This window comes from Vombatus ursinus, unplaced genomic scaffold (genome assembly GCF_900497805.2).
Source record: "Vombatus ursinus unplaced genomic scaffold, bare-nosed wombat genome assembly UNPS02014772.1, whole genome shotgun sequence".
Taxonomy (NCBI): Eukaryota; Metazoa; Chordata; class Mammalia; order Diprotodontia; family Vombatidae; genus Vombatus; species Vombatus ursinus.
The window spans coordinates 35608616-35631640 of record NW_020954550.1 but is presented as its reverse complement, the minus strand read 5'-3'; the positions used below and the strand labels follow the sequence as shown (position 1 = coordinate 35631640).

General features: G+C 32.7%; 1 protein-coding gene across 6 annotated transcripts in view; it reads right to left on the bottom strand.

Annotated features, from left to right (window-relative positions):
* Positions 1-2909: 2909 nt before the first annotated feature.
* RICTOR (RPTOR independent companion of MTOR complex 2) overlaps positions 2910-23025 on the bottom strand; it is a 130556-nt gene continuing 110440 nt past the window's right edge. For 4 of the 6 annotated variants that reach the window (XM_027863345.1, XM_027863348.1, XM_027863347.1 and 1 more), the window contains 7 exons: positions 15142-15319; positions 14003-14087; positions 13026-13259; positions 10140-10292; positions 8971-9094; positions 8241-8379; positions 2910-7450 (listed from right to left, as the gene is read on the bottom strand). In XM_027863345.1, coding sequence (XP_027719146.1) covers positions 7376-7450; positions 8241-8379; positions 8971-9094; positions 10140-10292; positions 13026-13259; positions 14003-14087; positions 15142-15319 — 988 coding nt within the window. In that variant the 3' untranslated portion in view covers positions 2910-7375. The remainder of the gene's footprint in view (positions 7451-8240; positions 8380-8970; positions 9095-10139; positions 10293-13025; positions 13260-14002; positions 14088-15141; positions 15320-23025) is intronic. The other 2 variants (XM_027863346.1, XM_027863349.1) reach the window with 1 other exon arrangement.

Genomic DNA, 23025 nt, shown 5'->3' with positions numbered 1-23025 from the left:
TGAACTTCTTCCTTTCTCTTCTTTGATTTGGCTCTCCTACTTTACCTTTTTTTAAGGTTCACTTCTGGTGCTAACTCCTATAAGCTTTTCTTGGTCTCCTAAAATTACTAGGTAGCATTCCCTCCTTCCTCAGATTAGCTTGTATTTTTCTATACATATGTATTGAAATCATTCCTCGTAAGCAGAGACAATTTCATTTTTTATCTTTTTATCTCTAGTACCTGGCACACAGTATTTTAATAAATGTTTGGTTGAATATTTGACTCTTTCAAGCTTCCTAAGTTTTGTGACTATCATATATTCCAAACCTAAGATACCTAAGCCTTCTTGCCTCACAATATAGCAGTACTGAAATGACAGAGAAAATATGATGAACTGTTCCTGCATTCTCCACAAGTAAAGGCTAGCTGGCTGTCCCCTTTTGTTTGTGTGTCTTAAGAGAGAGTAATAACCACATCTTATATGAAAAGTACCTCTTTGCCCCATTTGGCATTTCAGGCATGAACAACGTAGAGAATTAGCTTCTGCTTGGACTGTGTCCCCTAGACACAGAGAGCTTTCTTCAGGGAAACGTGGGTTAGGCACCTGCAAAGAACATAAAGGTACGGAAGGAACTATTTTAAATCACCTATCACTCACAAGAAGCCTTCTGGGTTTGCAGAGTCAAGATATCTCCTGGTATTTATGTTTCTTCATTGAAATCAAAGTGTGTCACTTTATGAATTACTTAAAACATCAATCTATACACATTATGTTGGTGATTTGTGGATAATATCACTTCTTAACATGACCTTATATTTCAGATGTAACAAAGTTACTTCAAGTCTTATATTCGTATTTCAAACTGTAACAAAATGTTTCACCTTAACACCATATCAAGTGACTTTCCCATTATTACACAATTAAGAGTTTTTCTGATTCTCTCCTACACTGGGATTGCATCTCTTGAAAACATCACACAAGTTTCATAACCAAGGGCTTTCGCATCCTTTTCACATTGTGGCAGGTACAAAAGTCTGTTTCCCATCATTTTCTGTGGGTTTGAGAGAGAAAGGCTAGTGGAATAAAATTTGGAGATAAGCCCTTTAATAGTATAAGCTCAGCTAAGACAAGAGTAAAGATTAAGAAAAGGATGACTAGAATTAGAGAAAAAAAAGGAGGTGGAGGGATCAGAAGTGATAAAAAGGCAAAAGCAGAACAACAGAAAGGAAAACAGGAAGATAAGGAACTACCTATTGCTTTTAAATTAAAACAAGATAATAAGGTAATATTTTAGGATAAAGATAACCTAAATTTAAAAGCTTAGGCAAAACAGGACATCTCTTCCTGCCCTAAACCTTGGGGAAAATAAGGGTTTGGTTTCTTTTTTAAACAATTATTTTAAATTTCAATGCATTTTTGTATTGTGTTTGTATTTAGTGTACCAATTATTGTTCTGTAAATTTTGAGTATTATTTATAGACTCATAGAACTTTTGAGCTGGAAAGGACATATTAGTTCAATTTCATCATTTTACTGATAAGGAAACCAAAGCTCAGACAAGTTCTGTCATTTGCTCAGTGTAAAATAGCTAAGTTGGTGCACAGCCAGGACTAGAATAGATCTCACTCCTAAGCCACTGTTTTTGTTAAATACATGATATCAAGGTATTTCCTATAGATGGCAATCTATTCGTGCCTGCACATCCTCTGACTCATCCATGTTTTTCCATAAAGTCACCATGGGCAGGGATGGGAAGGGAGTCTAAATAACATGATAGGAGCCTTTCTTTTGATCTTTTGACATCTAGAATATAGCAATGGAAGACCATAGGCTGTTTGTCCATTGGTGATTCCTTGCTCTTAACTGAATTTTGTTTTTTCTTGCATAAATTCCTTGTATTATTTTGCAGCCTGGTCACATCCAGTATATGATTTGCCCTCTGAATGATCAACTTCAATTTTTCAAAGCCTACAGGATTTCACGTCTCATAGTAAAATAACATCACTACACTATTTCCTCTTAAGACCTACCCTTTCCTCCTTTCAAATATATAATTTTAAAAAGGCTAACTACATTATCAAGTGCTTTTTCATATAAGCTGGAACCTTAATTGCAACACACTTCCAATTTTATGCTGGAATTCAATATAACAATGATTTGATCCACATAAGTTTGATTCATGGAGAACTTTTCTCATATATATATATAGATATAGATATATTCCTATATCTATATAGATATAGGAATATATCTATATCTATATATATGTTCTAAGGCAACAAGTCAGTACTGGAACATGTCTGTAAACCCTCCCCTTCCCCAAATTCATTGTGTTAAATCAAGCTATTCATACGTATCACAAAGCAATGCCTATATTTCAAATTTTTTTCTATAGACTTACACTATAAAATTGGAATATAATTTATACTATAAATTTGTTACAATTAACCTTAACAAATAACATTGTGATATTTTATTGATCAAAATGAGCTGAATTCCAGTCAGTTTTTCTTGTAATATTATCACCAAAACAACTAAGAACACAAGGGAAATGATACCATTTTCCACCGGGAACACTAAGAATATTGCTTGCTTTTTAATGTAATTTCCACTTAAAAGAGAGTATTGCTCCATCTAAAAGGTGGATTTCCTGGAGCCATGCCCTATAATCACAGATACTTGGGGAAGACTGAGTTGTCTGCAAAAATATTACCAAAAAAAGCTCTTTCAAAGGAAAAATGCTAAATGTTCAAACTACATATTGATGTTAATCGTTGACCTAAATCTCAAACTGTAGCTTGCAAAAAATAATTTTGCTGGATAGTCACTGTTTAAGAAGCATAATGACCCAATTCAATTCTTGTAAGTCATACCTACAGCCATCTCAATTTCTTAAATTTCAAGTAAAGAAAACAGTACCACTTTAAGAATTTTAAGTACATTTTATTAACAACATATCCCTTTGATAAGATTACGCTTCAGGAGGCTTTTAATGCCCAGAGACATAAACTGTACACACTATACAAAAACCACCAAAAAGAAAAATCAAGGTGGGCAAAACCATTTGGGAACAAACCTCTTTGTTTAAATTATACACAGTTCAATGAAATATTCTTACAGAAAATATATAAATACTTTTTCTTTCTATGTTACAGGTATACAATATAAATCAGATTTCAATGTCTGTTCAGTGACCTACAAACACTAGAACCTCCAAATATGTAGCAGCGATTACTAAATTAAAAAAAAAAAAAGAAAAAAACTGCATGGGGAGGGAGAATAAGTCTGAGATTTTCACAATCCCTTCCCACTCTTTAAAACAATTAATTTACACCAATCTCTTATAATAACAGCTTTAGGGTTACTGACAGACCAGTATTGCAACATTTTTTCAACTACAAAGATGAAATGTTTTCCTTTCCCCCCCAAAGACTTTGTATTTTGTGCTAAATCAACCTATTCAGTGGCAAAATTGCAAGTTAATTTTTTTGGCATAAATTACATTTCTCAAATTAAATAGGTATCTTACAAAGGAAGTCAAGCAAAATGTGCAATTTATGCATGCTGTGGCATAGCTATCCATCTATCTACCTTATAAAAATATTCCAAAGGAAAAAAAGTCCATGTTCTGCATACAGACCTATTGTGAATGAACAGAACTCCCTGGAAACCAGGAACTTAAAAAAAAAGGAAATCACTTGTGGCAATATTTAAGCGTTCTAATTATTTTTTTCATAAGCATAACTATTTGATTTCTCTGGTATATGTTAATAAGGAAATCTCTCTGTAGTGAAACCAAAGTGTTTAATTAACAATGCATTTTGTATATGGAAAGATGGGAGTGAAGCTCATATAATTGGAGACCTAACTTATATCATGGAAGATCTTTTCAATAACAAATATTCTCTCATTCCAAAAGGCTAATTCTCATTAAAATTTCTGTCATACAATCAATTAAGAAATTCACTTTTTCCATGTTCATGTCATAATGAATTGTGCACTGAAAACAGAATTGGAAGCATTCAACACTTCACATTATCTCTCAGGGAAAAACCTTCTCAAAGGAAGTTTCCGAAGGCTGTTCTTAAAGCAGGCTAATTTACAAAGCTTTTCTTATATAAATTAGCATTCTATTCAACATGCAAAACAATTGCAGATCTGCTAGATAAAAAAAAATATTAGATTGGTATTTATTGCTTAATGATATGTGCTTTACGGTATGCAAAATGTATCTTCTGAATGTTACTGAACAAAATTTTGCGTTAAGTATAAGTCTACATAAGCTTCCAAGTCATAGTTGAATACTTTGCCATTATTACCGTGCCCTGAAAAATCAGTCATGCTCTGGTTAAAGAGAAGCTAATTAATAAAGTCTTTGCTTGTCAAGAACTGTTATGTTTATTTTGTATACATGTTTTTCTTTCTGAGGGTATTTTATTTAACAGTGCATATGTGGCCTACAAACCTATTTTTAATGCATATAATTCTTTTTATCTTAGAGAATTTTACTGCACAAACAATATTTAGAAGAACTTTGGGGATGGGGATGGGGGCTGTCTCTGCCTCTTTTATCCACCTAAATATAAATAGGTAACAAAAATGTAAGTGTCAAGAACTTTCAGATAATATTATTATGAAAGCTCTTATATTTGATTTCCTTATTTATCATTATCTAAATAGAATCTAATTACATGAAGTTGATTAATTGCTTTTGAAACAAATTTTGCAATTGGAAATGACAATTCACTTTACAATATTAGAAATTCACAGTTTATAACCAGCAGAACTGCCAAAGTTTCTCCAATTTTTTCAATAATTCTTTCTATTAGTGATTAATACAATTTTATTTGGACTAAAATTAATTCTAAAAATTTCATATCTTGAAAAACTACAGTACTGACATTATTCTTGTAATCTATATTCTGGTAATATCTACTAATAGATGATTTCTCAAATATTTTTTTTATTACCACTGACACCACTCCTAAACTTTTCAACTATGATTTTATTTTTTAAACATCTAAATTAAGCACTTGGCGCATAGCATTTTCCACCATAAAAGGCTACCTTTGACACAAGTTCTCATAGAATATTAAGCTTGCCAATGAATCCAAGTGTTAACCAAAGAGCACGATGATTTTCTAAGTACAGACATTTTATTTCCTTAGAACCTCAATGATAACCAGAGAACTACATGGGTCTCTCCAAACTAAATGCTATAGGTAAAAACGACAAAGTTTAAGTTTCTTATAGAATACTGGTCAAAAACTGTTCAGGCCACTATTTATTTATGCCTTAACTTCTGGGAAGAAAAAACAAACATGAGTTAATGGTTTAATTCATGAGGGCTTAAACCACAGATTTTATAGTCTTATTCTAAATGAGGTAGTTTGAAACTACTGTCTAAAGCATATGAATCCCATTTTGGGGAGGATCACTACATTATTTCCTTTGGAGTTTTTAACCACTATTTGGTCTAACATTTCTGACAGTTGGTTCTTTGGAGCAGTAATTTAATCTTTCAAGCCCAAAGACCAAGTCAACAGGCAAGTTTTTAAGTACTGTCAATATATTACAGAAAACTCTTGGGACCTAGTGAAAAATGAAAAGTTGAAACAAATTATTTCTGCTTTTCCTTCAACTGGATTTCATGAGAGAAACTCAAGCCAAATTCTAGTAGAAGCAGGTTACAATCCTGCAGCTTTTCTGCTCTGATGTAAGTTGCTATACAGTGCACATAAAAACAATTCACTAAGTGCAGTCCAAGAAGTGTTATGTAGTGAGATGAAGTGCTTCATCCCAACAAAACTTTCAGTGCCAGTAAATAAAATAAAATAGTTGTCCAACTGGGAAATAAGTGGGTTTTACTTTCTAGTTCAAAGGGCTATTTACATACATCTCAAAGAACAAATCAGTTAAGATCAGGATCTGTAACATATGGGGCCATGAGTTAATGTCACAACTGTCAAAGCTGACAGTGACTACAAAAATGGTAAAACTGAATGGTCATTTTAAAAAGTGTCCTAATTCAGTCCAGCTGGATATTTTTTTATATAATATATATATATATTTATATCAAAAATGATAATTCCTTTCAATCACAAGCATTCTAATGAAGATTTCCGTGCTATTTTATATACAAATTTGCATATATGTAGTTAATTCCTGTAAAGATTTCCAGGTATCTCTTAGATACATTGAAAAGTTTTTTTTTTTAAAGGAAAAACAAAACCTGCCATCATCAACTTAGCAACATCACTAATAAAGTAATAGAGGCAATCACTGTATTCTTAACTCATCCATCACTGCATCTAATTTGTGCAAAAAATTTTCAGAAAGAATACTGGTATAAAAATTAAAGTACTGCTGCTTCAAAATTTGGTACTTAAGGCTTTTCACTACAATTTTTAGCATAATAATCAGTCTCATTAATTAAAGCAACATCTAAGGAAATATGGCTCTGCTTTCCCCATGGAATGTGGCAATAATCTACAAACCCATTCTCTTCACAAGAGTCAAGAGATAATTTGCTTACATTTTTACACTGAGGCCAAATGTCAATAAATAATACTTATTCAATTTCCCACTGAGAAAAAATGGCATGTTAAGAATATGAAAATGGAACAGAAATTTCATTGAATAAAATATGTAAAGGGCAAATAATTTTATTTTAGTTTAATTAAATTTTTTTTTTATTTAATTGGAAACTGTAGTGAAAAACCTTAATTGGTTCATATAACCTATAATAATACATTGCAACGAAATCTGAGAGAGTCAAAATCAAAATAACCATTTGCAATTATAGTAACGTTAAAATAAGTTAAAAGTCCCAGGTCACTGAGGCTCTTCTTTCAGTCTGAGGTTACAAACCTCTCAAGTAGTGTTACAAACATTAAGAAAAATGTGGAAGGTCTAAGGTTAACCCCCAAATACCAGCTGTTATAACACATCCCAGTATGGAAGATGTAGCCTTTAGAAATGTAGATTCCTGGTATATATGAGTTAGTTAACAAACAAGGCATCTTTCTATTTACCCTAAAAAGAATTCAGAATCAACCCTGTAAAAGGGTGTTTCTTCATACTATCTTATTACTGTTCAACTCTCATTATGTTTTTAAAATTAAAGAAAAAAATCTGTAGGTGTTCAGTGCTTGGCTCTTGCATACATTTGGTAAATATAATTCATAAAACTGGTAATGGATGATATCCCCAAAGAATATATTTGGGGAGGAAAGTTTCTGCAGGGGAAAAAGAATCTGCAGTTCATACTGTTCATGTACCAGGAACTGCTGGAACAAGCTACAGAAGATGCTCCTGTCTTTGTTGTCCAGTCAGCGAGGTTTTTCTGACGGATTTCAGGAAGTCCAAAGAGATACACTACATAAAGATGAGGTCAGGATTCGGCTGATGTATCAATTATAGGTTGCTTTGGTGGAGTTGATAAGACAGCCTCTGCTTCTTCGTGCATCTAGGAACAAAATGATGAGCCATTAATAATTCCTGATGTAGTCTTGCCAGAGTACTTTTACTCTGAAGGGTCCCATATGTAGAAAGAAAATGATGCAGTGACTGATGACTACACATGTTTAACATGATGTGAAAAAAAATTCTAACAGCCCCCTGCATCCTAGGTATGATTGATACATTCAAAGGGTGCCTAGGTTTTTTTACCTTAGAATAATATATTTGAAAGAGGATCGAGCTCCTTTTGTCCTCCTGAGTATAAAACAGTGGTACCTCGCCTGTAGTTCACTGTACAGAGAAGTTTTTCTTAAACTATTTATCATGTGTGATGCTTTGCCTCTCAGGGACCAGAATCAACAGCTGAAAAATTGTGTGGATGGTGACACTGATTAACACATGTACTTTTTGGCATACTGCTAGTGATTTGTATTATTATCGATAAATCTTAAAATTAGATAAGGAGTGTAGGGCTATGTTTCTAATTCTTGGGATCTAATACTGGACTACCAGCTTCCAAGTATGCATCTAGAAAGAAAGTGGGAAAAAATCCATATTTTCAGTATTTCCCCAAATGACTTTGTATTTAACTTATCTATGAACGGGCTGTATTCCCTTCCCCTAAATATAAGTTCCTTGAGAAGAAGAACTACTTTGTTTTGGTCTTTGCCCAGTGTTTAGCCCGGGACTTTACAATAGTAGGTGGTTAATAAATGTACACTGTTTATTTAACTGAACACTTAAGAACTTTTGTTCATTGTTAGCACGGATGAAGAACAACCTCTATTTCTCCTTACTTGTAAAAACTGAACATCTTGAAATAACTCCTGTATGAATCTGCGAGATGGCAGTCGAAAAGTACAATGTGATAACAAATAGGAAACCTCAGAGTAGAGGCATATATCATCAAATGCTTGAGGAAACTTCTCTTTAATCCTAAAATAGAAGACAAGACATGTTAAATTAGAAAAAATGTTAATTCATCATTTGACACTTGCTTTTAAAATAAATAGTTCCTAATTATAAAACATTTTTCAATTAAAATGTCACCAATTAAACATTGATGGGTAAGATTTTTAAAAGTAATTAATAAAAGTAATTAATTTTAACAGGAAAAGATACCTTTTAGATTATTTTATTAGGAAAATAGTTATATCCAAATTTAGCATTGCTCTTAAGCCATGTTAGTTATCTTTTTAAATATACTTCAACATTCTAAAAGTAAAAATTAAAGATGCTGATGTACCATCTTTGAATTTCCTACTTTTCATACCACAAGATGTGATCTTGACTTGATAAAGTACTTTAAAAATCTTTGCAAAAAAAAGTCTTAACAAAGCTTTAAAAGCTTTAAGAAAAAGAGAAAATTAAGGGAATTAAATTTAATCTATAAGAAATCACTATGTGTTATCTATTATGTAAAGGAATCTTTAAATTTTTATTATTCTATTTCTTCTTGAAGCAGAAAAATAAACAAGCAGAACAAATATTACAGGTGAATTTAATTCGCATACATTATTCACTCACGTCAAAAGTCCTGTTTCATGACCTTTAGTTCCTACTGAACTACTCAAATTGATAACTAATCTTAACACTTCTTTTCGAAGGAGTATACGGCATACTGGTGTATCATCTGGAATTGACTTGACTCCTGGGAAAACAAATACAAAACATTTTTCAGAATAAAGTTCAATGCATTTCTCACTTTGGGAAAGTAAACTATTATGAGTCACAGTTGTATTCAAAATCATTTAATGACTTCAAAATGTTTCTTAGTACTAATAAGCTCTACAGAACCTGGTAATACTCATCTGGTACAAAAACTTTTATAATGGTACAGACAAAAAAAAAAGAGTGAAAATATAATGCCTGCAAAAGTTTAGTATACCCATCAACAATTCAAACATTAAATGTCTGTCACATGAAAAGCACCGTGCCAAGTGGTGGGGGTATTTTTTTTTTCAAATGATAACTGACCTCAAAAACCTTAAATTTTACTGAGGCAATAGTAAGGAGAGGAATGCTAATACACAAGAAAGAATGGGGCCAGACTGTGTGAACAGCTTTAAATGACAGACTAAGGAGAGTGTCATATCCTAGAGGCAATGAAGTTTTTTTAAATTGGGGAGTTAATATGGTCAGTTTTCTACTTTAGGAAGATTATTTTGGCTGCTATATGAAAACTTAATAGAAGTGGAGAAAGACTAAAGGCAGTGAGAGCAGTTAGCTTATTGTAAATAACACAAGAGATCCTGAGGGCCTAAACCAGCGTGATGTCAGGAGGAGATGAACACAAAACATTTACAGGGTAGAATCAAGTGGACATGTCAATTAATCAGTTGTGGGGAAGAGAGAGTTGATTCAAAGGAGTAAGCACAAAGTAACTTAAATTTTGTAACCTCTAAGATGACACCAAGAATGAAGGCAAACTAAAAATTCTGCATAGTACTTCTCATACAAATGCTGTATGTAATTATTTATTAAAATACAAATTTTAGGGGCAGCTAGGTGACGCAGTGGATAGAGCACTGGCCCTAAAGTTAGGAGGACCAGAGTTCAAATCCAGCCTCAGACACATAACACTTACTTAGCTGTGTGACCCTGGGCAAGTCACTTAACCCCACTGCCTAACAAAAAAAAATATATATATATATTTTATTTAAAGCCTTTTTTTCCTTATAGTTCTGCAAACTTACCTAATACCAGTTCTGTACTCTTGGTGCTACTGGCTGAACCCTGGGATACAGCATCACTGCATCCTGAAATCCCAGAAAACTTTGAGGAAACGACATCTAGGTGATTGTGGATGGTCTGTCCACACCAATCAGAATATGGAATGTCTGGAAAGTCTGAAGAAAACAACTATTAATTTAATTAAGGGAATTTCATGATTTAGTCACTAAATCAAATGATAATCCTTCATAACTAATTCACACAAGAAATTTGTCTTTTCAGTAAGATTACTCCTAAAGGTTTGGCTTGCTTTTGTTTCTCTTTCAGTTTTTAACAACTCTGCACTAAAGATTTAAAGAGTAAATTTATATGATGTAATTTATATGATATAACTTATTTAGTGGAAACTTATTTCTCATATAATAAGATATCTAATTTACAAACTCAATTTCATTATAAATACACTTTAAAACAATTGGTGTAAATGTGAGCTACATGAACTGAGGGAGCATGTGTCCTAGGTATCAATGTTATTGTACTACAAAAGCAATTTCCTGAGCTATTATTTGACTGGAAGCAAACTTTCTCTGCCCCAATAATTCAAGTCAATTAAAAGCTGTCATTCATTCATTCATTCATTCATTCATTCATTCATTCATTCATTCTCTACTATAAACAAGGCACTTAGGAAATGAGAGGCCTTATGGAATAGTAGATAGCCTCAGAGCTAGGAAGCCCAGGTTTGATTATGATCTCTGATATACTGGCTAGGGCTGTGTGACCTTGGGCGAGTCATTTAACCTCTCAATTTTAGAGGCTACTCTCTAAAACTAAATACTGCAGAAGAGATGCTTTATCCCTACTGGTAGAAAAGGAAACTCCAAAATGAGAGTTCCCCACACAAAGGAAATCATAGGTCAAAATAAAACAAAACAAACCCATGCAAGAAAATGTGCTAGGTGCTAGGATACTAGATAAATAAAAGGCATAGTTACTGTTTTAAAGAAGCTTATAACTGAATAGAGGAAAAAAGGAGAGGAACATAAACAGCCAAATGATGAATATTAGAACATAATGTGATATATGATTCATATGATACCAATTATCTTTAAAAAATTTTTCCAGCACATCTACATAATTTGACTTAATGGACTAGAAGAAATGTAAATCAGAAAATCTTTTGCTGTTATTTTAGGAAGTAACATTGGGCAATCATAGAATTTTGGGGGTGGAAGAAAAAGATCATTTAGTCCCATTCTAGTATCTTATGGACAATGAAATTATGGCCCAGAGAGCTTAAAAGACTTACCCAACATCATGCTGCTAATTATAGGTAGAAGCAATACTAGTATCTCTATCTAATTTCTTTCATATTTTATTAGGTGCTTTTCCAACCATACTGTCTCATTCCATGTGTATGATTTTCTTTATCTGTTTTTTTTAAAGTGTCACCCCTAAAATTTTTTACATATTGAATTTTTAAAATACTAGAAATTAGAAGAACAGTGTCTTTGACTCTGAGCAGATTTCCTATTTGCAAAAAGAGAATACCTCATAGAAATAGTTTTTTAAACTTTAAAAATTTAAAGTACTTTAATATTAAAGAAATGACAAGTGTAGTTCAAACCACTACCTTCTATGAAAATATACTTTAAAAAAACCACTAGAAATAAAAAATTAACAGCTACTCTAGCTACAGTATCAAACTGAAAGTGTAATTTTATGGGAAAGTAAAATAGAAAAGATACAGAAGATATTACACTATACCTTAAACAAATTCTGCAAGAGATTATAATCTTCACTGATTTTCCTGAGTGATGTACACAATTACTAAAAAACTGAACAAGTATGTTGGGATGCTGAAAATCATTCTGTTAATTTTATGTACGTGCATACAGTTTAATTGGTTTTGCTACCATTGAAAAATAAGTTTAGGATAAAATACTTTTTAAAGGAGAAAAAGAAATGAAATGTGTGATTTTGGCACGCTCTTTTCTTTCAATCTATTCTCTTGGTTGTCTCCTTTCCTGAGTGGTCCTTCCAGTAACTGATTCTGATTTGTCTCTATTCTTAGTAAGTTTCTTTGTTTGTTTTTTAATATTTTAGCTAGCATAATATTGCTGGGAGGACAGGAAAGGAGAAGGTGAAGAAATACAATACTAACTAGACAAGAAAAGGCTCTGATCCCAAAGGGACTAACTAGGAACTCTAAAGTCATGTAACTTTTTCTGGATGACTTAAGCAAGGAAGAAGCTGAATGAGGAATGGTCATGAGCAAGTCTCTTAAGCTCTTCAGGCCCAAGTTTCATTACTAAAGATATGGTAAGACAAGATATAACAACTACAAAGGCATCATTTTATGTAATAGATCTATTCCTAAAAAACTGTAACTGAATCCAATTTTTGAAAATTAAGTCATTTCACCATTAATCTATATTAAGATGCTGTATAATTACACTATGTCTAACTTTTCACTACATGAAAAAAATGAACATTTTAGTTTTAAGTTTTGCCTTACTTCCTTAGGAGCTCTATATGGCTTCTAAGACCATCCATGCACCAAACCTATGATCACATAGGATGTTAAGATCTTCTGAAAATACAGTTCCCATTTTCCACATGTATACTAAAGATCTTACTAAATTTTTATTAGGCTACCTTGAGATCCTTTGTGAAATGTTTCTTCCCTTCCTTAGTTTTTGTGGTGGCTGACAAGGCTAACACAAGTCTATGACTTTAAAGTAACATTTTGAGGGAGTTTAAGATCTATAGCATACGCTCAATTAAAAGTAATATGTCATTTGTTTAATAATGAGAGAAAAAAAGTCATTTAAAAACTTGAACGTACTTCATGTCTTAAAGAAAGAGTCTATTTCAGAGGGTTCCCTAACCTGAATAGAAATACTAACCTGTGTGAGTATAAGTTGAGTCCACTTGGTTATTGTGCTGGTAACCCAGAATCTGGATACAGACACAATAAAGACAATTATCGTCTGTGTGCTCCTGTAGCCCCGTGTCTTCTGTATTTTCTAAAAATTGAGAAGCATCTGATTGGCTTGTATTCATTATTTCTGTGAGACTAATCTGTTGTCGGAGCATTTGAAATGGACTTTTTACAAGATCTCCAGTACCAGATGGAAGACCTACTCAGAGGCAAAAATAAAACACAATGAAAAAATGATATGAGAACTAAAAAATATTTGGTACAATCAAATCTTCTTTCCAAGTATCTTGGGATAGGTCATTTTTTTTTTTTTTTTAGTATGGGAAAGAGGAAAGATAAAACAAAAAAGAGAACTCTATCTCTGTGCAATTATGAACAAAATTTTAATGGGGGAAGGAGGGTCATGAGGAATGAAATAAAATGTTAATGTTTTGCTCTAAAAATATAAAAAGCTATCATTCAAATCTAACCTCAGCATTTATGTTTTGTTGCTTGAATTCTGCGTACAAGTAAAAAAGGAGAAATGTAAAATGATAACACAGAAACATCTATAATCACTTTTTTAAAAGAAAAGATTTTACAATTTTTTTTAAAAAAACATGATTATAAAGATAAATGAATGCAAGCACTAAAGTAATTAGACATTTAAGCTTTTTCAATTTAGGGATATTTACTTTTTAAATTTTAGGCATTTCAAGTATTACTTTCTTATGAATGAAAACTGACTTGTTTGCTTCAACAGGTAGAACATTTGCTTGCAAAACTCTGAGAGTAAGTATTGCAATTTGAAATTAAAGTGACATAAAAAGGGAAATTCCTAGAATTTTTAAAGCCTCATCCCTTCAACAAAGACTATTACAGAATGTATTTCTTAAAACATGTTACTGTAAATTATAACATGATATCAAACCAGAAGTTATGAGTAGAATAAATAATACTTATTACCTCCTGAATCAGGTAGTACTCTCACAACACGATCATCACAGGGAGGTATAGTTTTCTTCTGAAAATAAGGAATATCCTTTACCTAAAATTTTGAAATAAGATCATGGAAACTGTCTCCCAAAAGAAAATAAGTAACATTTCTCAAAACAAATGTCATTTTAAAAAAGTTGCTAACACTACACAATGTAAAATGCAAATGTAAAAATGTAGAAAGTAAAAAATAAAAGAATATTAAATTATTCATAATCATAGCATATCAAAGTTGAAATGGACTGCAAAGGTCATCTAATCCAACTAGTACCTGAACAAAATTTCCCTCTACAACATACATGAAAACTGGCCACCAAGCCTCTATGATAGCTCTTTAATTCCCACAGCAGACTATTTCAGGCTGGAATAGATCTAATGAGTAGGATTATAGTGTTAGAGTTGTAAAGTATTTCAGAGAACGTCAAGTCTAATTCCCTCACTTTCCAGATGTGGAATCTGATCTCCAAAGAGGTTAAGGAACTTGACTAAGTTAAGTGCACACCTGAAGTAAGGCATATATCCAAAAGCAAACCCTGGTCCTCTCACCTCCAGATGCCATGATCTTCCCAGGGTGCCATTCTGCTTCCTCTATTCAGAAAGCTGAGAGGAGCAACAGTAACAAAGTTCTCACATTCTACAAATTCTAACTGACTGCTAAAAAGAAAAAAATTATGCCTGCTCTGTAATGAGGAGGCTTAGCAATGAGGAGGCTCAGCTAATATGATACTTCATGGCACTTATAGATTCCTTAACCCAGTGTTAACCCAAAGAGGCGAGGTATCAGGAACTTTTGGATGTCTTAACAGGATAGATGCTACCAAAAACACAACATAGTAAAGAACTTATATCAGACTAAAAAGCAATAGCATTACAAAAAGTAGAGACTAGAGGGGACATAGTATTGAAAGAAAGGAATATGGTAGGGGATAAAGTGTGAGAGGAGAGGGAAGAATAATATCCTAGAGAGGAACAGTGAAAATAAATTATTATATAGTAGGACAAATTCTATCTGCAAATTCATTATGTAGTTTAAAATCTCATTTGCAAAAATCAATATGAGTTATAATACCAATTCTTAAGGGGAAAAACTGCATTTATGAATGTACCTGGAATATTTCGTTGATGTCCACGGGAAGAGCAAGTCCAATGTAATCATCTGAGCTACCATATGTAGCATTGGATACCATGGACCTAACTGAGGAGGAGCGTTGCAGTGTATTTTGATTAATAGGACTTAATAGATCTTCTTTATCTAATGAAGCATAACTTAAAGCTTTCATGAACCTAAAATACCATGAAAACAAAAAAAAAACCATTGAATTAGTCTGATTTGTCATCTTATTTACACAAAGGAATTTATACTTCTGCCCATCTTTAACAAAAGATGTACCAGGAAATCCAAAAATCTATCTATCAGACTACTTGAGGTAGTTAAGCAACACTAAATATTTCTAAACATTTACTTTATGGTAATCTTTACAGTGTTATTAATATATATTAAATATCCCAATAAGCTACCTAAAATAGCCTTAAGTGAATATCAAAAGGTAGGGAGCTACACTTCCTGGGAATAAAGTTTTTACGAGTGCAAAAAACTAGATAATCTCCAGCTGCCAAATACTACCTCTACCTCTAATTCTTAAAACATCACAAAAGTCAAAATTGTAGTGTGGAGCCACATATCACTAGCACACAAAACAAGGCAACTTAAGAGGCTGTTTAGAGTTGGAGGCCTAAGGACACCTCTACCAATAACTGAACAAAGCACAATATTTGTGAACAATAAAAACAATTACTCCATAATAGCTAGCATTTTTATACTACTTTAAGGTTTGCAAAGTTTTACAAATATTATCTCATTCTATCCTCACAAAAGCCCTGGGAAGTAGATGTTATTATTATTCTCATTTTACAGAAAAGGTAAAAAAGATAAAATGGAAGCAAACAGAGGTTGAGAGATTTGCCTTGGCTCATATACCTAGTAAGCGTTTTGAGTCTGAATTTCTCAGGTCTTCCTGACTCTAGGCCCAGTGCTCTATCCACTGTATTACCTAGCTGTCTCAAAATCTTGTAATGTTAACTATTTTCTCACACAGTTTCTAGGGTAGCAGAAGCCAACCAAAATTATTCATCTTTGTAAGATCTAATCTACTAGTAAACATTACATTCAAGTAAAAATCCAATTCAATAAGCATACATTAAGAACCACTATGTGAAAGGCATCTGTAACAGGTGCTAAGAATAAATGGTCAAACATGTATAAACAGTTCTTATAGGAGCTTACATTCTAATGGGGGCAAATGATATATGCAAAGACAAGTCTATGTGAAGGTGTCCAGAACCTCAAAAGATAGAAGGAACCTCCAACCTCCCATCTAATTCAATCTACATGCAAATAACAATCTTCTTGACCACATACCCAAAGTGGTCTTAGCTGAAACCAACTAATGGACAAAAAAGCAAAATTAAAGCAATGCTTACATTTTTTGTGCCTTACCAAAGGGCTCAAAACCCTAATACTAAGTTTATTTTGCAACATCATTATAGCTCATATTTATACAGCACTTTACAGTATTCAAAGCACAGATCATTAGATCTTCATTTCAAATTCAAATTGAAATTCAATTCAATTCAATTCACTTCAATTCAAATAGGTGAAATGGGTATTATCCCAATTTTACTAAATGGGAAACAGAGGCTGAAAGAGGTAAATGACTTGTGCAAAATCTACCACTTATTAAACAGCAGAACTAGGACATAAACCAAGGTCTTTTGGCTCCAAGAAAGAGAAGGTACTTTCTCTTCCTCCACTCTAACCTTTAGTTTACTTCTTACTCCAATATTTCAAAAGATTAATGATTTCAACTACTTGGATGCTCCCTCCACTTACGGCACCAGGCAACCTCTCAAAACAAGTTGGAATAACTAGAAAATTCTATCACCTGGTAGTCAATATTCTGTCACTTATTTAGGATAATCAACTATCACAACACTCAAACTTGGTGGGATCAGAGCTTATGATCTACTGGTATAGTATTCAAGAATATAGTATCACTTTCATTCCACAATGAAGCACTGGAGTAAGACATCAAACAATTTACTTTACTATTGCAGGCATCCATGATTTTATCTATCAGTACAGACTAAAACCCCTCCATGCCTTAGTAAAAAAGCAGCGGAGGTAAAGGAAAAGTCCAAACAAGGTGCTCTAGGGGAGTATATACTTTTAGCTGGTGAATCTGGGATGGCTACACAGAGGAACTGGCATCTGAGGTGACCTTCCAAGGAAGGTAAGAAAACTGAAAAGCAAAGAGGAGGACAAAGCACATTCAAGGCATGGAGTGCCATGGCTTACAAGAATTTATGTTGGTGGTTGAGTTCAAGAACTAGAAGATTAGTTTGGCTAGAATGTAGAATAGATGGGGAAAAGATATAAAATAAAGCTTGAAAAGTAGGCAGGAAGAGCTAAATAGTGGAGGATCTTCACTGTGAAGCTAAGGATTTCATTTTTCCCCCCTACATATAATAGGTTAGAGAACATTTAGAAAAGGGTAGGAAGATAACTAAGAGTTGGCAAGGCTTCATCAAAAATAAGTCTTGGCAGACTTACCTTATTTTTCTTTTTTGAGAAGCTTATTAAACTGGCAGAATAGGGAAATGCAGTAGGTATAGAATTTTTGTTTTCATAAAGCATCTGATAAAGTATTGCATGCTATTTTTGTAGAAAAGATAGGAAAATATGATCTAGACAACACTATAATTAGGGAGACTAACAACTGAATGGCTTAGACCCAAAAAGTAGTTAATAAGGGCTCAACGGGAACCTTGAAGCTTTCCTTCTTGTGATCTGCAGTGCCCTGTTTTACTGTATAATATTTTTATCAATGATTTAGATAAAGGTATAGTTGGCACACTTATCAAATTTGCAGGTGATGAAAAGCAGAGAGGAACTACTTACACAATTCATATCAGAATCAACACTCAAATATTTTGATAGGTTAGGACACTGGGCTGCATCTAGTCAGATGAAATTTAATGAGGATAATTGTGAAGTCTCACATTTGGGTTCAAAAGATTAAACTTCATAAGTACAATATGAGGGGTGTGTAGCTAGATAGCAATTAGTTGGAAAAAAATGTGGGAGGTTCTTAGTGGTCTACAAGCTTAATGTGAGCCAAATATATGACATGACAGCAAAAAAAAAAAAAAAGAAAGAAAGAAAAATAAAAAATAAACTGCATTGAGAGGCATAGTGTCTAGGACTAAGGAGTCGAAGTCCTATTACATTCTGCCCTGGTCAGAAAACATATGAACTGAGCTTTATTTGTTTTAAGAAAAACATTGATAAGTTGCAAAGTACATGAAGAAGAGTAACCAAGATGGTAAATGGCCATTCCATGGTTCATTCCATGAGGCTCCTCCGTTAAAGAAACAGGGAGAGTTTGGCTTAGAAAAGGGAACTGGGGGTGTGGCAGCACAGCAGGTGGGGAAGAGGAGAGGTTTGATTGTTTTCAAGTATCTAAAAAAAACCTGAAAAACTATATAGTAGGGAAGAAGAATTAGAGTTTTGTTTGTTCTGGTACTTGGGTCCAAAGGACAAAACAAAGAACGAAGGGAAGTTATAAAGAGGTAAATTTAGGTTTGCTGTACGTAAAATTTTCTAAAAATTAAAAATATTCAGAAGCAGAATGAATGAGCTGTCTTAGAAAGTACTGAGTTTCTGCTCATTTCAGATCTTCAATCAAGGTTGGACCATGTATTTGCTATGGGGTAGAGGGGAGTCCTGTTTAGGTATAGGTTGAACTAAACAGCCTTTGAAATTCCTCAAACTCTGAGTTTTGATAACATGTGCACTTTCCCCCTGTTTATTGTACTTTGGATGATCCACATTTACTCATGCTGGCCTCTATATGCTTATAAGATGCTCACTTAAAAAAATGAGTTTGGGTACCATTTTGTCCTCCTAGTTCCCCCAACTAAAGGTAGTAACTCCTTCTAAAGTTTCTCATACTATTCTGTTCTCCTATGTAATCATGTCGAAATTTTTAATGGTTACTTGTGTACATGTTTCTTCCCTTGACTAGACTGTAAGGTTTATTTTTTATATTTAATATACTTGTTAAACATTACTAGAGCCAAATAAACTTTCTCTGTATCCATTTACATTTAAATACATGAATTTCAATGTTTAAAATGCCATTACTTTTCTGTTACTAGATCTAAGCACCCAGAACATTTCTTTGTTTATTCTCACTTACTTTTCCTTTGATAATACTGTAATATGTAGTTTTTCTAATTTTGTTTTTTATTCTATCTTTTTAAATATTTCTTTCCAGATTGTGTTATATTCATTATACTTGAAAATCTAAATTCCATTACATCAGTTTACCATAATTTAACCATTTTCCTCAAGTTTGGTATGAAGGCTGATTCTAGTTTTTTTGTAATTACAAATAACACACCAATAAAAATCTTTAAAGGGAGAGCTTTATTTTCTTTTGGTAACATTTTCAAGGTATATTCCAACAATGGAAATTACAGGGTTTTAGGAAAGGGATTCTTTTTGTAACTTTTATAGTGTACTGACAAATTCCTTTCCAAAAAAAGCTATATTGATCTCCAATTCCACCACAATGCTATCAATATTGCTCTGCTGTTTTCAATTATCTATGCCAATATGATAGGCCAGAATTGTTTTAATTTGTATCTTTTAGTATTAGGAGGCTGAGCATTTTTTCAAATAATAATCTAGCATTATATAGTGCTTTAAGGTTTGTAAAGTGCTTTACAAACTTCCCATTTAATCCTTAAAACAACCCTGGGAGAAAAGTACTATTACTACCATTTTACAGATGATGAGAACTGAGGCAGGCAAAAGTTAAGTGATTTGCCCAGATCACATAGCTAGTAAGTATCTGAGGCTGGATTTGAACTTGGGGTCTTCCTGACTCCAGGTCAGGTACATTATGCACTGTACCACCTAGCTGACATGATTAACAATTTGTACTTCATTTTTAGTAAATATACATTCACATCCCTTGCCCATTTACCTATTAGTAACTAAAAGATACCTTTGCAAATTTTAACAGTTCTTCATATACTTTAGATGTCAAGATTTATCTGCCATACTTATAAATGTTTTTTTCCTTTGAGTAAATTAAGTATATCTGGAACATACTCTTCCATTTTCTTCTACTTTTGATATAGTACCATTTACCAAAGCTGACTGAGCTAAGGAATTATGAGTCTAAATTCATTTTCTACCATATTACAGATTTGTTTAAAAAAAATTAACCTTCTCCCTGCTTACTTTAATAGGTTTATCAACATCAATATATATATAAATATATATAAACATATATATATACACAGACCCACATATACGTGTGTGTGTAAATATATATATATATATATATATTTTATATATGTTTGGACATGTTATCTTTATTCTGCTGTTTCTCTTTTTATTTTGTAGCCCAATACCACATAGTTTTGATGCTTATCATCACTTTCTAACATTTTTAATTCTAAGACTATAAATCCACTTTAATCAAAAATTTTTTTTCTTCTATACTGTATGACCTGTAAATATCTAAATTACTTAGGAAGCAGGATCATTTAATCTGACCCACTAAAACACTATGTCCTTACAATTGTTTAGGTCTTCCTTAATTTTAGTCATTACAATTTTATAATATACTTATAAATGTCACGTGTATTTAGATGTAGGTTAATTGGCCAATTATCTGATGATTTTTTTGTTGCTAAGATAAACAGGGTTTCTTTTATTATGATGTCTTCTTGATCTTTATTTCTAGTATATAAGAATGAACATAATTTTTGTGAGTTTAACTTGTATTCTGTGGGTTTATCTTTCTGAATTCATCTATTGTTTTCAACTTATAATTAATTTTCAATTAGTTAATTTTAAGATTACCTTGAATATGACAGTACCAACACGGTCCTGCTAAATGTCCTTTTTGCTTTTCTCTGACATTTGAATTTCCTAGATATATCATCACGTAATCTGCAAATAATATTTGACCTCATTTTCAATCAATGTAACTCATCTACTATTGTTTTCTTGTTTCATTTGGGTTGATAGTATTCCTAATACTATGGTAAAGAGAAGTGGAGAATGTAGGCAAAATTTGTTTTGAACCCATTTTCAGTAAGGATGCTTAGGTATATCACTGTGGGCCATTAACTTTAAGACAGATGGTTTTCAATGGATTAAAGTAAAATACTTCTATTCCTATTCGTTTTGGTGTTTTGGGGCACAAATTAATACTGGAAAAATCTTTCCCCACCCTGAACATATTGGTAAACTTTTTAGTTTGTTTATATGTTGTAACATATTGATTTTCTAATTTTAAATAATTTCTAATTTTAAATAATTTTTCTAATTTTAAATTTTAATAATTTCTAATTTTAAATAATGTGTACCTACTATAAATCATACTTGGTTTAATTAATTTTTTCCACTTAATAAAATATTTTGTTTTTCTAATTTCACATAAAGATAGTTTTCAATGGTTTGATTAATTTAATTTTTAATTAAAACAATCTGATGAATGGTTTTTATAATACATTGCTGCATTATTAATACTAATAATTTTTAAAGTATTTTTGCACTTACAAATCAGGGAAACTAATCTATAATTTTTTTATGCTATCTTTGCCAAGTTTAAAATAAACACTATATATTCTTTATGAGAAGCAGCATCATGTAGTGGATAAAAGGTCAACAGATATCAGTGGGTAAAAGGACTTTCCAGTCAGTAAGACCTGGTTCAAATCTTCCATGTGACTGAGTGGCTGATTAACAATTCATAAGTTTCTTACCTTTTGAGTGCCTCAGGCAACTCTTTAACGCCCTAAATTAGATCTGGATGTAAGCAAATGCTAATAGGAGTTCCCTAAAACAACAAAATCACCTCTGGACCTCCTGCCCATTTCCCCACTGATATGTATACCATAAGGTATTGCCAGTGTAGTATTATTATGACCCTTATTTTATAGTTGAAAACATTGAGGCAAACAGAAGTTAAGTGCCTTGCCCAAGGTCACCCTGCTAGTATCTGAGGACAAATTTAAACTCAAGTTTTTACTCCAGGCCTAGCACTTATATCCACTGTGCCACCTAGCTGCCTCTTTCTCTCCATGTAGGCATTACTTCTTTATGGAAAGTATTGAAGAATTCATTTTGAAATTGTCTGGGCCAGGTGTCTATCTCTTTTTTTCACTACAGCTTTGCTCCTTTTCTAGTATCTTTAGGCACAAGCTTAATTCATTTAGATTTTCCTATCCTGTTACTAATGTAGGGATTCAATGATATAAATCTGGCTGTAACAACTACTTTGGCTTTACCTCATAGCCAAAATATGGCACTACTGTTATCATCCTTTAAATATTTTTCTGATTTCTTCATTAACCAACCATTGTTTAGCAATATTTGTTTACCTTATGCTTTCCTTTTACTCATATTACTTACTTCTTTTTTGGGGGCAAGGAGTAGGGTAGATCTGGTCTCCCTCCATTACCCAGGCTAAAGTGCAATAGCCACTCACGGGCCTAATCAAACTACTGACTGGTATGGGAACTTTGATCTGCTCCATTTCCAACCTAGGTTGGTTTGAACAACCTAATCAGTTCTAGCCCTACTGCACCTACCAGACTTAGTATCCAATTAGAGGGGTGCATCACCACACCCAGCCACTACTTACTTCTAATTTTATTGTAACAATGGAAAACACCCAGAATCCCAAGGCCACATATTTAACAAGATAAAGACCTAAAGTGAAACTCTCTTATTTAAGCAAAATTATTTAGCGAATAGATTTTGTGACATCTATTTTGGCTGCTCAGAGACCTTTTTCACTTATCTCCCAGCACTAAGATAAGTTCTGAATAAGTGAGACTGCCAGTTAAATTCTAGAGGATTGAGGCACTACTATATAAATACCAAATATACCACAATAACTCATATT